General features: G+C 33.6%; 1 protein-coding gene and 1 long non-coding RNA gene across 2 annotated transcripts in view; one reads left to right on the forward strand and one right to left on the reverse strand.

Moving 5' to 3' along the window:
- LOC134280124 (multiple epidermal growth factor-like domains protein 10) overlaps positions 1–10975 on the forward strand; it is a 59483-nt gene extending 48508 nt beyond the window's left edge. Inside the window, exons 5-6 of the mRNA XM_062762547.1 lie at positions 10116–10268; positions 10641–10975. Of these exons, the coding sequence (XP_062618531.1) occupies positions 10116–10268; positions 10641–10975 (488 nt within the window). The remainder of the gene's footprint in view (positions 1–10115; positions 10269–10640) is intronic.
- On the reverse strand, positions 85–6491 carry LOC134280120 (uncharacterized). The gene is made up of 3 exons (XR_009994846.1): positions 6428–6491; positions 2180–2255; positions 85–956 (listed from the first exon to the last, which is right to left on the reverse strand). It is a non-coding gene; the product is annotated as an uncharacterized LOC134280120 (long non-coding RNA).
- Positions 10976–15404: the final 4429 nt, after the last annotated feature.

A 15404-nucleotide genomic window follows, 5' to 3' on the forward strand; every position in this document is an offset into this window, starting at 1 on the left:
TTAGATTGCAAACGCAATAAGTATGACATTTACCTTCCCTAGTTGAATTCAAATTTATCTGCATAAGCATACATAAGTCCCAAACATATTTAATACTTTAATTCTAACATTCCACATCTCATTCAGTGTACACATTACAAATGATAGGAAATATATAAAAATTTTGTGCCTAAACTATTTGGCTTTTAAAGAATTTTATAACCATGTTTGCAAAATTTAAATTTAAATATTGGAACTTGGAGCAAGTCATTACAGGTAGAGCAAGATGCTGAAAACCATATTGATAAATAGATCACACCCTTGATAAAATATTTGCCTTCAGTTGCTAAGATTGTGTTGTATTACATGGAAAGTTCCTATAATCCTGTTTATTACAGATACATGTACAATGCATATTTTCCCTGTAATAATAAAAATACTTCTGAGATGTAAAAGAATGGATTAAATAGTTCATGTTAAAAGATATAACATGATCTCATTAATCTGGTTTGGAAATCACAAACTTAGTTTTGAAGCCGATAAAACAGTGTCGCACCAGAAAACTCAGTTCAGGTACAAGTACAATGAATGAATTCGTTGTATCAAAACTTTAAAATAATTGATGCACTATGTCCAAATCTTTTCGACAAATCGGGATAAAGATATTAAATCAAATCATCACTGTTATAAGTCTTAGAGCTAGAGAAAAGTCATTACATGCCCAAATTTTACATGTAAGACTTTGATCCTATATTTCAATAAATGTCAAAATTCTTTTATTTTTGTTTCTGTTCAATACTTTCTTCTTCAGGGTCTCTCATGGCCTATACTGTTTGATACCCCCATTGACCCTGCTCTTTTATATTGCCATATGTTTATCCAGTAGCAGTGGTTATGCTCCTAGTGACAGGCAATCTTTGAAATATTCCTCATTTCATGCATCTCCTTCAGTTCTGCCTCTGTCCATTTTATTCATTCTGCAATTAGATAAAGGCATTTCTTTGCTGTATGAAACATGTTTTTCTTGACTACAGCAAGATCACCCTTTATGTTGATCAAACCAAACCAAGAAGTAGAAGTATATTTCTTATTTAGAAATATGTATTGATAAATAAAATGGAAGAAAAACTAAATTCTATGAACTCTTTTTTTTCTTCTATGTCTAACTGCATCTTCATCCTACCCCCCCCCCCCCCCATCTGCCATAATTTTATCAAAATGGAATCATCATTCAACACACAAAACAAACGATGTTGCATATTAATTAGACAGTATGTTAGTTTCTGATTGTTAAGAAGTAGATTTTAAAAAGATTTTACACCTATTCCTTGCAAATTTTAGACTTCTAATGTAACACTATCAGTACATTAGGGGTACATAATCTTCAAAAACATCTCTACACTTAATGAAAAAGCTTTCACATTAGTATTGTTTTTAGCCCAATGGTTCTGCTAAAGAGGATTTAAAATTGACCCAAACCTTACTAACTGCTTTGAAAATATATTGACAGGGACAGAGACACACTTGACACTCCATCCCCCCTTCAAGGGGATTGCTTTGCACAAAATTAAATTAAAATTGACTAAGCTGGATAGAAGTTGAAAATATGAAAAATTACAGTAAAACAGATTATGAATAACTTTCAGCACATCAGCCATGAAGTAGTGATCCTTAAATAAAGTACACCTACAAGATGAAGCTGTTTTATTCCTTTGAAGTGATATCTAGTATTGTTTCTTTTCCTGTATGCCACCTCTATCAGAACAAAATGTTATACATGTATTAACATAACCTATGACCGTATAGTACCCCAGCATTTACTTTACAATTAATTAAGTTCTGGAACCAACCCTCAGATGCCCTTAAAACAAATGATTCTAAACTGGCAAAGGTAAAGGGCATCTGAAGAATTTAAAATAAAATGATAGTACAAAAAAGCAAACAGTGTGCATGAAAATGTTGGCAAACACTAGAAAAAATACTAAGGTACTTTCTCAAACTTAACATGAATACTAAAGAGGTTTTATGTAGCTATATTGCACATACCAAAAGCTTTCCTGCAGTTAAAGGTTGGTTGCCTAGTAGTTATGTAGTATGTACAAGTTTTTCCCTCTATCTCTTCTAATTTAAGAAGCGAAAATGTCTCTAAAAATCTTATGGTTGACATGAAGTAATCCTGTTCATTTTACTGATTACTTACAATTGTCCTATTTCTGAGGGTCATCTTCTGATGGGTGTGTTCTCTGCAATGTTCACAACTGAAGTTCCTGTTTGACCTGTTATATATTGAAAATCCTCAATGAACATGATTATGGTTTTAATTTCCATTGTAATTATTGATTACTTTTATAAAAAAAATCTAAGCAAATTTATTGTAACATAATACTTAGGAAAATATTTATGTAATATCAATGGAAAAAAGGAATCATTACCTCCAGTTATCCTAAAATCAGTACCCCGAGTAAAAAGTGAAAAGCCCAAATATAGAGGCAAAAATTAAAAAGTAACATTGAAAAAAAGTTCATCGTGAAAAAAGTCAGGGGCCCGTTTCATCAAAAGTCGTAAAGTTAAGCCTTAACTTAGGCGTACTTCCGGGGATTCCGCCAAAATTTAGTCGGGCGTAATTTGCGTTTCACCAAGTGGCGTAAGTCTAGTCGTAAAAGATACGCTTAGTCACAGAACTAAGTCCTTGACAACGTTGCATTGCGCAGGCGCAAAAACATAAACATTGTCCAAAGCGTACAAACATGTTTAAATTGTAGCACGTCAAAGTACAGAATAACACAAGTTATAGATAAATTAATACTTGCACTAATTGAAACATGCATGGGTTTATAGTGTTATGTAAGAGACATGCATCTTTTAAGAGACAAATTTTAGTTTTTTACTATATTTAAATAATAAAAGTCTAATAAATTGAAAGGATGAAAAGGACAGTACATGTACTTGTATTTCGGAATAAAGCAAAACTATTCATTTTGGAAATTTAATTACAGCCATACCCCCTCTTCCCGAAATTGATACAGGTTAATAACTTCGCCTTTGATAATAATTTCATGATTCGATAAATACTGATTCTACTGTAAAATACTAATAATTAAGTTTGAGACAGAATAAGATTTAAAAATTTTAATAAGAAATGTATATGCAAGCAAAAATAATGAAAACAAAATGCAAACGGTTTACATATGAACACATTTTGAGTCAAGAAATATATTTTACACGTTTACTACTATGGTACATGTAAGATAATCCTCTCTGTATTTATTAATTTTTTGTCAATTCAATTGATTCATAATTGTTCAGATATAGAAAAAAATTCTTTACTATCTGCAGATTAAACATGATGTACCGTTTTAAAAGTACGCAGAGAGAGAGAGAGAGAGAGGGTTTGGAAAATGACTACAAAGATAGTCTTACAAAAATTCTTTGCTTGTGTGGTCTCTGTCTTTAAAATTTAGTTACATCTACTCTTTATTTCGTTTTCATTAAAATGTAAGTAATGCAGGAAATCAAAAACATGTATATTTTCATCTTATATGTGCTTTATTTGCGCTCAGATTTTCTTATACTATGTAAGATTTGCTCTTTTAAACAAAATTGTGAAAATTAAAGATGTCTTCTGCATCAATGTTTGTCTGAGAAAAAAAAAATTAGGAATAATTCATTCTTGAACTTAACTGTGTAATTATCACCGTCTTACATCAATATTATAAAAGCAATAATTTATTACCACTTTCAAAAATCTCTTATTGTCTATGAGACCCCAAACCCCTCCCTGGGTTGGGGTCTATGATTCGCCGGGAACATCACTTGTCCCAGATACCTAGGAAAATAATTACTTTCGTCCTTAACTAATTAATCTACATTCAATGTTAATTAATCTGCAAATTCGGGAGATTCTGAACCCTCTCTCCGATCCCCTCTGGATCCACGCATGTGGACGAGAAGTAAATAAGAAATGGACTCTTCAAACATGACAAAAACTATTTGGTTTTAAGATTTTTTTTTTTTTTTTTTTGTAATTTTTGTTTTTCAGAAAATATGCTGTTGGAAAATATTTTTCAAAATAGACAATTTTAATGGGTCTCTTTTTAGTAAATGAAAAAGAAACTAGAGGTACCGTAAGCAATGAGTTCAATAAAAGATATCCCCCCGCCTTCCATATAAATATAATGGCAGTGTCCATATTTTGCTGTGGGAAACCCAAAATATGTGTCGGATCAAAAAGTACAATAAGGCACAATGGCAATATATAATAAAGATTCTGTGAAAATTTCACCAAATTTCAATCAGTGATTTGAAAGGAGTTGCGGTTAGAGATGGGTACCCCCAAAGCGTAACAGATGGACGGACGGACATCCCGATTACTAAATAGTATATACATGTACATATACATGTACCGTCCCGCTTTTCAAGCGGGGTGTAGAAATACAGTTATATATGTAAATTGATTTACAATACCTTAGACATACAATACCATAATCAAATGTGTATGAATGCATTGTCAAAACGTAAGAAATCTCTAATAAGACAATCTTTTCTTCTCAGCAGAAATTTATCAAAATATTATTTGAGTACGTTATTACTCAAATCAACTACGTCCCCAAGTAGTTGTAACAACCCCCCCCCCTCTTCATAATATGTATAATTAAATAATGCATTGTTTGTATTTTAAATTCTTCTTAGAACCTTACTTTTTCTTTAGAACTCGCTAAATTTAATATTTTAACTTTACGCTCTAACTTACGCCTACCCATGAGTAGACGTAAAATTTTGGCCTAAATTTAGTCAGGAGTAACGATACGCTCTTTAATGAAATGCAAATATTCGTGCTAGTCCCGACTTTACGCCGGCGTAGCGCTACGACTGGGTGTACGACCTTTGATGAAACGGGCCCCAGGGTATTAACTACAGATGATTCTTTTTAAAATTAAAGTTTAATTTAATTTTCGCTAGTAAAATTTGATCATATATAAATTAATGATTTAAAAAATGAAAGAAAGATTTTAAATATTCCTTTTCTGGTCATTCACTAGTTCGTCTAATTAAAACGAAGCAAAAATCATTTTGTTTTCATCCTGAATCATTTAAAGCCATATATGGCTTATGTACAATGAAAATTATTAGACTAGAATTATAAGAACTTATTATTTGTATCATTTCTTTATATAAACATGATTAAGATAGAAATTTCCCGTAAATTACAAAATCTCAGTCAATTTCGTTATAAAGATATTAAAATTTAATTTGGATTCTCGCAATTTTCTCCGACTTGGAAGAAAATACAAAAAATTTAAATAACACATTACAGAGAAGATAAAATCGTGTTATTAGATAAAATGAGGTGTTCTCCGGGTTCCGAATTGTATGAAAAGCTTTAATTTAAATGTATTAACTATATTTCTTTACTTAATTTTGTATGTTTCAAAAATAAACGCTACATAATTGCATGACACTTATCATTGAGCTGATTTAGTGAATGTATATAATTTAATAATGAAATATCTGTGAGGCATATATGTACAAGCAAATATTGCTATATTAAACAAAGGAAAGGGGGGAATTCAAATTAGGAAATAAAAGATCGTTTTTAAGTAAATCAGTCTTGTAGTACTGCAAAATGGATGCAGTTGTGGAGATTTATGGATAATATGAGCATGCTGTCTGGAATTTTTCCATATTAGGGAATTTAATAGCAAAAAAGAGTGAAAATACCGGTTGTGCTTTTCATGTATTACATGTGTATTTTAAAATTCCTAACAGCCCAAGGGGATTCCTCAGTGCAGAAAACCACTAGCCCCATCCTCAAAAATGTTATAGTAACCCTATATAAATTTCCGTATTATTTTAAATTAATTGAAACAAATGAAAAAAACAATAATTTAAAAAAAAATCAAAATAAAGCTGACATTCAGTCAAAATCAAAGACAGAAAGAAGCACTGTTTTGACTGAAAGTTTTTCAGTAATACAATGAATCTCTTAAGTTACATATCAGATGAGATAAACTTACATACAATTATTAAGTTGTTGTCAATTATCCCATTTATCATCATCTCAGCTCACTTTGCGATTGTAATACTGTCTACATGAACCGATAATTTACAGCTGATTTATGAACACACAATTGTTAAAATTTTCATTTCCCTTTCCAATATACATTGTAAGAGCATACTTAGTTGGTTATGATATAAAATCAAATAATAAACACTTTCGATTTATTAAAGGTTATCTAACAATATACGATCATTTACTATAAATACTTCTCGCCCTCAAGAGAGTTAAAAAGACAGAGAAAATTCAAAATACAAACAAGTGCAACTTAGGATTAATTGTTCCGATATATCTATTTTAATTTTTTGCACAATTGTTTTCAAAATTACATTAAAATTTATTTTCCTTAAACAAGAACCCAGCAATGGACAAATATTAATCGAATAAACTTACCTTTTCTTTTGTCAATCGGAAAATCTTGTTGACATATTACGTGTTTCTTAGTCGCCATATTTTTTTCCATGAAAACAAACGTTGTCATGATCAGGATCAACGGAAGTTGATTTTCGGAACTCTCGAGAATTTAGAGTTCCGAATGTAAAACTGAAACAACAAAACACGGTGCGTCCGTGAAAGCAACTTTTTTGGACACTTTTTTGGACAAATCGTCGTGTCCAAGTTTTGTTGGGTACTAACCTGCAAATACCCAATTAGGGCGTTTTAAGCATATTCAGCGACACTTCTTATTGGGTATACCCAATAAGCAAAAAGTACCCAATTAGTACAATCTTGGCATGAAAAATACCCAATAAATGCACTCTCGTAAACACGGACGTACAGACAGACGGACGGACGGACGGAATTAACGATTACTATATACCCTCCCGCTTTTCAAGCGGGGGGTATAATAATTAACGATTACTATATACCCTCCCGCTTTTCAAGCGGGGGGTATAATGAAGACATTCTATATTTTGAAACCAAGAACTATTCGTTAAATGAAGTTCTTAATTCAAGTAGATATTCTATATTCTGCAAGTCCTTCTTATTTTTTTAAAAATGCATCTGCCATAGAATCGTTGTTTAGTTTGTATAAAAATGTATATGTATGGGAAAGAAATTCGAATTCTGCAATAAATTAATAAATGCGATATGCAGATTCAAAAGCGAGATTTGCCGATGAACATGGTATATTCTAATTCGTATAGGACATTTTGAATTATTCTACGGGTAAGCAGTCCTAGTGTGGCAAACTCTCCCAATCGCAAATTCTCGGGCCTTTCCGACTGGCGGAAGATGTTTTTCCGACTTCTGACGGAAAGACCCGAGATGAAACAATAGCGAACTCTCCAGCATTCTCGCGCATGTGTAGCCTGACGTATGCCCATGGCATCCGGTTTAGCTTCGCTTATATATTTACTGCGTGGACCGCAGGGTCCACGCAACAAGCAAATTCAAAGAATTGTGGTCCCCCTTTTTCGGTGTCTTTGTGGATGAGATGTCATTTTTAATGACATATTGTGTCTAATATGAACAACCTATCATATGTCATTTACTAGTATTTAGAAATTATCACTGACAGAAGTTATGTGAGGAATAAAAACCCTAACCCTAACCGTTCAAAAGTTATGGCAAAGATAAAAGTTTTTGAAAGTAGGTCAAACTCCAAGGTCAAGGTCAAAGGGTTAAAGTTTTTTGGTATCCAATGAAAGGTCTTCTCACAAGAATTACCGGTACATATTTGAAGTATAAAAGCCCTAGCCCTTACCATTATGTTATGGCCAAGGTTAAAGTTTTTTCAAATGAACGTAAATCTCCAAGATCAAGGTCAAAGGGTAAAAGTTGTTGGTATCCAATGAAAGGTCTTGCCACAAAGAATACATATTTGAAATATGAAAGTCCTAGTATCTACCGTTCAAAAGTTGTGACCAAGGTTAAAGTTTTTAAAAAGTAGGTAAAACTCCAAGGTCAAGGTCAAAGGGTAGTACGTGAAGTATGTGAAGTACGATAGCCCTAGCCTTAATTGTTAAAAAGTTATGGTCAAGGTTAAAGTTTTAACATAAGTACGGAAATCTCCAAGGTCAAGGTTTAAAGGTCAAAGTTGTTGGTATCCAAGGTAAGGTCATGTCATAAAAAATACATATGTAAAATATGAAAGTCTTAGTATCTACATGTACCGTTCAAAAGTTGTGACCAAAGTTAAAGTTTTTAAAAAGTAGGTCAAACTCCAAGGTCAAGGTCAAAGGGTCAAAGTTTTTGGTATCCAATGCAAGGTCTTCTCACAAGGATTACATATTTGAAGTATTTGAAGCCCTAGCCCTTACCATTCAAAAGTAATGGTCAAGGTTAAAGTTTTTTCATGGGAGAGGACTATCTAAGTTTTGGAAATTGTGTCCAATCCCTTTGACATATTGTCAATAAAATATGTTCAAAACAAAACAAAGTTTTTTCATAAGTACGGAAATCTCCAAGGTCAAGGTCAACAGGTCAAGGTTATGGGTATCCAATGAAAGGTCTTGCTACAAAAAATACATATGTGAAATATGAAAGTCCCAGTACCTACCTTTTAAAAGTTACGACCAAAGTAAAAGTTCAGAATTTTTGTGTAAAAGTGGGTAAAACTTCAAGGTCAAGGTCAAATTTGGTGGTACCCAAAGAAAGGCCTTGTCACAAGGAATACACATGTGAAAAAAAAGTCATAGCTCAACTAAATCAAAAGTTATGGGCAAGGTTAAAGTTTTTGTGACGGACAGACTGACGGAAAGACGAATGAGAATTTAATGTCCCCTCGCTTTCGTGAAAGCGGGGGACAATTACAATGAAGCGCATTGAAGTGGTAAAATTTTCCGTTTGGATGAAAAGTTATGAGTCATGTTTTGAACTTCAATTGTAACATAATGACACGCCCATATTTTTTGAAACGAGAAAGAAATATTCGTCGTAGTGTTAGGACACCCCATTCTTCGCGACAAGCATCATGAGTTACACTGAAATGGAGCTTTTAAAAAAATTAGAAGAGGGAGATAGAGACTCCCCGCTTCTGTAAAACACAAATTGCAACGAATATGTACATATTTTTTTAACTAATCATGTCTATTGAAGTCACCACAACACATGTTTCGGTCGAACACGTGTTTACTCGGTGCTTATTTAGATCCTCAATTTGATTGGCTATTATATTTATGGAAAACCTGTTCTACAGGTATTTGAAGAAACAACTTGACCGTTTTATCCATTTCTAAAGAAATGGGCGTGTCATAAGATGACAATAAACACTCTAAATATAGCTCAAAACGTTCCATTCGAACGGAAAATTTTACCACTTCAATGCGCTTCATTGTAGACACCATGAATTGTGTAAAATTTGACAATATCGAACGTTAATATATAGATGTGTGTGACTTCATTTTTAGCATATATTTTTAAGGAATGTAAAGCAATTCAGTGGTCTAGTGGTATGTCTCTCGCTTCACTTGTGAGAGGTCCAGGGTTCGAATCTCGGATGATCCATTGCCTTTTTTTCGAAATATCTTTTTTTTTTTTTACTAAATGATAGTATTCAGCATGTGAAATGAAAATTCAAACTCATAAAATCATCATTACAGTGTGATAAATATTCCATATAAAAAGAATCGTATATACACATAATAGAGAATAAGCAATCAAATCTTTATATCCATATTGGTATATTTTATTTGCTTCAGAATATATGAATACATTTTACAAATCTACAAATTCAGTCAGGGTGATCCGACTCGATCCCCCCTCCCCTCGAACTGCGCATAGTTTACTTTTTCCCTAAGCGGGAGACACAAATTCTCTGAATTAGCTTGTTTTTTTTTTAACTTTTGAATAGAAAACTAATAGAACATGATCCATTAGATGCTGTTGTTCAGTCAGTTTTCTTAGATTTTTCATTTTTGCATTTTACTGAATTTTGTTATTGTTTGGAATAATCCAAGTACAAGTATCGTCATTTATCAAATGCATGACAGATTTTTAATCATCATCTAAATGAAACATGCTTGAAACACAACAAAATTCACAGCAACTGGTATGGATCTTTAGATGAAGAATTTTGATGTGTGCAAATTGGCTGAAGCTTTAATTAGCAAATGGCTGTGATTTGATATTTTTATAGCTACGGCATGTGCAACTAACAAGTATGGATTGAACTGCACCAAAACCTGCTATTGCAAAAATCCACTCCACTGCAATCGTTACACCGGACCTACAGACAAATGTGAATGCAAAGAGGGCTACTTTCACCAGGGGGATGGCTTCTGCCAAGCAGGTAACCCCCTTCGAGTTTTCCCCGTTATCAATTCTCTTCATTATTTTTTGTACAAAAAATTGAAATAATTGGCTAGAGCTCAGGACAAAACTATCATTATCAATCTTTAATCAGTAGTAGGATTTCCTTTTTAATGCTTTATTACTTGATGTAAATTTCATTGGAAGATTATAAAATACATCTTCGCACGAAATACATCAAAACAAGGAATAAATGAATTCCACCCAAAAGTGATTAATGTAAAAGTTTTTCATTTTATTATCATTAAAATCGGAACGTAAACCCTAATTTTAATGCCATTATTTCCCTTGAAAATCTATTACATTAAGACTATCAGAAAAATCTCTAAATTTATAATCTGATTTCATACAGTTACGCCCCCTGAAATCCTTTATTTTAACAACGACAAGGTCAATCCCGGCCAGCCAGCTATATTTAACTGCACTGTCACCGCCTACCCCACCCCGGGGAAAGACGAAATCAGATTAGAAGGGATTTCATCCGACCGAAAAGTGGAACGTCTGCAATCCAAAGAGCTGAACCCGTATCTGTACACCCGGTTCAACGTCTGGAAGGTGGACAGCGTTAAAGAGGAGGAGACAGTCACCTGTGCCGTGTCAGGGAAAGCGGGGACCAAGACTCGGACCATCAAGGCCAATGTTTACAGTCTGTATCTTATCGTCTTCTCCCATCTTATTAGACTTTAACTAGAGAAACACCGACATCTTACGAACGATCGTAACTCTCGATAACTTCCCGTATCTCGATAGTTTTCTCGGGACCAGTGATTGTACCCATATAATTATAAAGTTTAAAATCGGAAGAAATAAGTATATGTGTAAAATAGAACGGATAGTGTTTTAACCACTTTGTATTTGAAAATTGCTCATGTCAAATTTTTGTAATCACTTAAAATGTTTTGAAAAAGCGAACAAATAGAAGAAAATACACCATAATACTTTAGACGGATTAGGAAACATGTTTGTCATGCGTCAGTGATTAAACGTATACAAACTACTCGTAGTGTGCGCCTAGTTCATATGGGGAAAAGTTACTTAAAAAAAGAAATCCATGCAATCAAGTAAATAGGTAGTGCGCTTTATACAGTGTCTTGTAGAGAGAGAGAGAGAGAGAGAGAGAGAGAGAGAGAGAGAGAGAGAGAGAGAGAGAGAGAGAGAGAGAGAGAGAGAGAGAGAGAGAGAGAGAGAGAGAGAGAGAGAGAGAGAGAGAGAGAGAGAGAGAGAGAGAGAGAGAGAGAGAGAGAGAGAGAGAGAGAGAGAGAGAGAGAGAGAGAGAGAGAGAGAGAGAGAGAGAGAGAGAGAGAGAGAGAGAGAGAGAGAGAGAGAGAGAGATATTCTTTTTTAAATTTATTAAAATATCACTTCAAAGAAATAAAAGAGCATTCATGGTAGACAGTATCTTCTTACTAGATGATGACTGTATATTAAATGGTGATCTTAACTAAATTATCTTGGGCCTGAAGCAAGCAATTTCAGTTGGGGGGCTACAACCGGGGCATCTTATCCACTCTGTTCTCTGCTTCACATATATATTTATAAAAGTTATGGTAAAACACGTGTTTTTGTTATGTATGCAGATTAAGTCCATCGGTAATGGAGATCGACTGGTTGCTCATTGTTTACGGGTGAATAGGTTGAATCCGTGCTACGCATGATTCAGTCACGTATAAGGTAGATTTTCGGGTGTTTTAAGTCATTCGAAGTTCGCTACTACATTGCAACACACCAATGATCGCTTAGATCGGAGATAGAAATCAGTCTATACCAGACGAGCCTAGTTTCTACTCATGAAGTCATGCAGAAACAGTTGCTGATTATGCACAAACAAACAGAGCCGAGGTTCCGGACATCTCTGACACGTTGGGCCCCATTTTGGGGGAAAATTTGAAGGTGCAGCTACAAACTGGTAATTTTCGACGTTCTCTAAGAAAGAAACGACCGTCTGTATAAAAATAACATTTGAATTTGAAACACTGTTTTATACGATTGTTTACGACAATGTAATGGGGACCATATAAGCACCCTCTGTGTTTTTCACATTGAGGCAAAAGAATTCATTCTGTTAATTGTAATTTTCTGAAAGCTTGAGTGATTGAAACATTTGTCAATTTTTCATCTTCTACCAGTATTGTTTCTGTCATTATTACTAAGCTACGACTCTAACAGCAGATAAAGACACGCACAGAATATATAGAAAATCTGGTAAGCACTTGGACACAGATTATGTCCGCATTTCAGCTTGAATTTAGCTCCAAAAAAAAAAAAAATAAATAAATAAAATAGTACGTGTGTAACTTGAGAATGAGTATAGTTCTGGGAAAGTCATGGTAGTAATTAATACACGTATGTACATGGTACATGTATTATATAATTTTATATCCATATGATGATGGGTTCGAATTTGGTAGAAATTATGAAAGTTCCAATGTTTCTAATTCATAGTTACGAGACACACTATTTTGGAGAATATTTGTATTTGAATTTCATTATATGGTTTGAACAGTTCTAAAATTTTACAATTCTAGGTTGCATTGTGCCACATTGATGCATATAACTGCATGTATAGCTAGTTCATTGCTCTGAAGCTATTTTCAAATCTTGGAAATAATGTAATTGAATATATAGTTCCTGATATTAACTCGTAAAGTGATGAAACATCGTTTTATTTAGTTAAAATTTTTATTCGATTGAAGTTTTGTTTAGCCACAGTGGTTTTATGCTCCTATTTATAGACGTTTTAATACATAGAAATGAAGAACATAAGGTAAATGCATGTTATTGATGCTACATAATCTGTGCATTATGTATTTCGATGCTGATAATTAAATATGTGCCTGATTCGGTTAAGATCATTTGTTTAAGAGTATTGGTTTGAGAGAGTTTTTAAAATAGCCTTGATTTTGCATATGGCATGACCTAATTTATTTAGTGTTTTCTATCTGTTATGAAGAAAATGTGACTCAAAGTTTGATATTTTGATGATTTTTTGTAAGACCTAGTACTATTGATGTAATGCAGACAAAACCGTACCAAAGTCAGTAATTAGCTTGTTGAAGCTACATGTCATGGTCTGAGATGTTATATGATGTAGACAAGGCCCTTTTCAAGTTCTGTAAGTAGCTTGAAGAAGCTGGCATGGTCTGAGATGTAGTATGATGCACACATGGCCCTTCTTGATGAAGCTGGCATGGTCTGAGATGTAGTATGATGCAGACAAGGCCCTTTTCAAGTTCTGCAAGTAGCTTGAAGAAGCTGGCATGGTCTAAGATGTAGTAAGACGCAGACAAGGCCGTTTACAAGTTCTGTAAGTAGCTTAAAGAAGCTGGCATGGTCTGAAATGTAGTATGATGCAGACAAGGCCCTTCTTGATGAAGCTGGCATGGTTTGAGATGTAGTATGATGTAGACAAGGCCCCTCTTGATGAAGCTGGCATGGTCTTAGATGTAGTAAGATGAAGACAAGGCCCTTTTCAAGTTCTGTAAGTAGCTTGAAGAATCTGGAATGGTCTGAGATGTAGTAAGATGCAGACAAGGCCCTTTGCAAATGCAAGTTCTGTAAGTAGCTTGAAGAAGCTTGTATGGTATGGTCTGAGATGTAGTATGATGCAGACAAGGACCTTTACAAGTTCTGTAAGTAGCTTGAAGAAGCTGTCATGGTCTGTGATGTAGTATGATACAGACAAGGCCATATAAAATTCAGTTAGTTTAGGAGGCTGACATGGTCTAAGATGTAGTGTATGAATGCAGGTTAGACCATTTCAAATTCTGTAAGTAGCTTGAAGCTGGAATGGTACATGATGTACATTGTTCATACAAGTCTTTTTTGAGATTTTAAATTTTCGACAAAGTTTGCATTTTTGGAATGTATTATTTTTAGCCAAAGACCTTTACAAGACCTGTAAGTATCTTGATTCTTTTATTTTTTGGATATGTAAGCATTTTATGAAGTTGTTTGGGAACTGACATATCTGACATATGAGCTATTCATGATCATGTATGCATGCATTCATTATGTTGGTATGGTCTGGGAGAATGGGCCTTGTATATTCAGAGAGGGGATGTATTATTCACAAAGTCTCTTTCAAATCAATATGTATCTTATCAACGAAGTTGGAATGGCCTTAGATTAAGTTGTCTTCTTGCCTTTTCAACATTTGTAAAATTACAGTATCTAATTGAAGCTGGAAACCCGTTTTAAATACAAGTACATTTTAAAACTTCAAAAGATATACAAAAGTATACTGCAATTTGTTCCGAGATGTATTTGCAGACATAATAATTGAAATTTTCAATTGATAAAGCGACACTGCTGTACGTACGTATTCATTTTTTAATAGCTTAACTACTAATAAAGCATTTTCTTCATTATTCTGTAGAGAAGTCCAGATTGTAACGGTGTGTTTAATAGGCTCAAGCTATGTTGGATTCTAAACGTGTAAAAATGTTTTGGGAATAATAAAGCAGTTTTAAATCATAATCTGATTTTGAAACTTTGGAGCAAAGTTTTTTCCAGATATCTTTAGCCAGGACAGACATGGTTTTGCAGAACTTTCATGGAAGGATTTGTCTGAAGAATTCCAAAGCTCCGTTTAAAATCAAGGTTCGGACAAATCATCTCTATAGTCAAAATCAAAGAGGACTAATATTTCCATTCTGGTAGGTGTGGTTCAGTTCATTTGTCCTATTGCTAATTGCTATTGCTATTGGTTAATAATAGTGTTTGATCAGATGAATATAATTTATGATTGTATTTAGATTTATTTCGTATTGTAAAAGGAACCTGGAATATTGTACCTGGAAGTCAAAGTCTTGTACAAGAAGCAGAAATTCTGTATGCACTCAAAGTTATAAGTTTTGACGTATAAGTAATTTTATTCTTCATAGTTTTTTAACGAGGTTGCTTTCTCAACTGCCTATGTTAACATGTATGATTCACTGATCAAAATCAACGTAGAAGGCTTTTTGAGTTCATCTGAAGGCGTTATGGTAAAAAAAAAAAAAAAAAAAAAAAATCTCTTCAGCCGGGAAGGATAACTCTTTAACTGAATGTTTATTAAAAAGTAATGAAAGTCTCAAAAGGAAGCTTGAAATTGAAAACTTTATAGACAACAAATTAC

The sequence above is a fragment of the Saccostrea cucullata genome, unplaced genomic scaffold, assembly GCF_032062105.1.
Source record: "Saccostrea cucullata isolate Sc308-1 unplaced genomic scaffold, CSIRO_AGI_Scuc_v1 ctg716, whole genome shotgun sequence".
Lineage (NCBI taxonomy): Eukaryota > Metazoa > Mollusca > Bivalvia > Ostreida > Ostreidae > Saccostrea > Saccostrea cuccullata.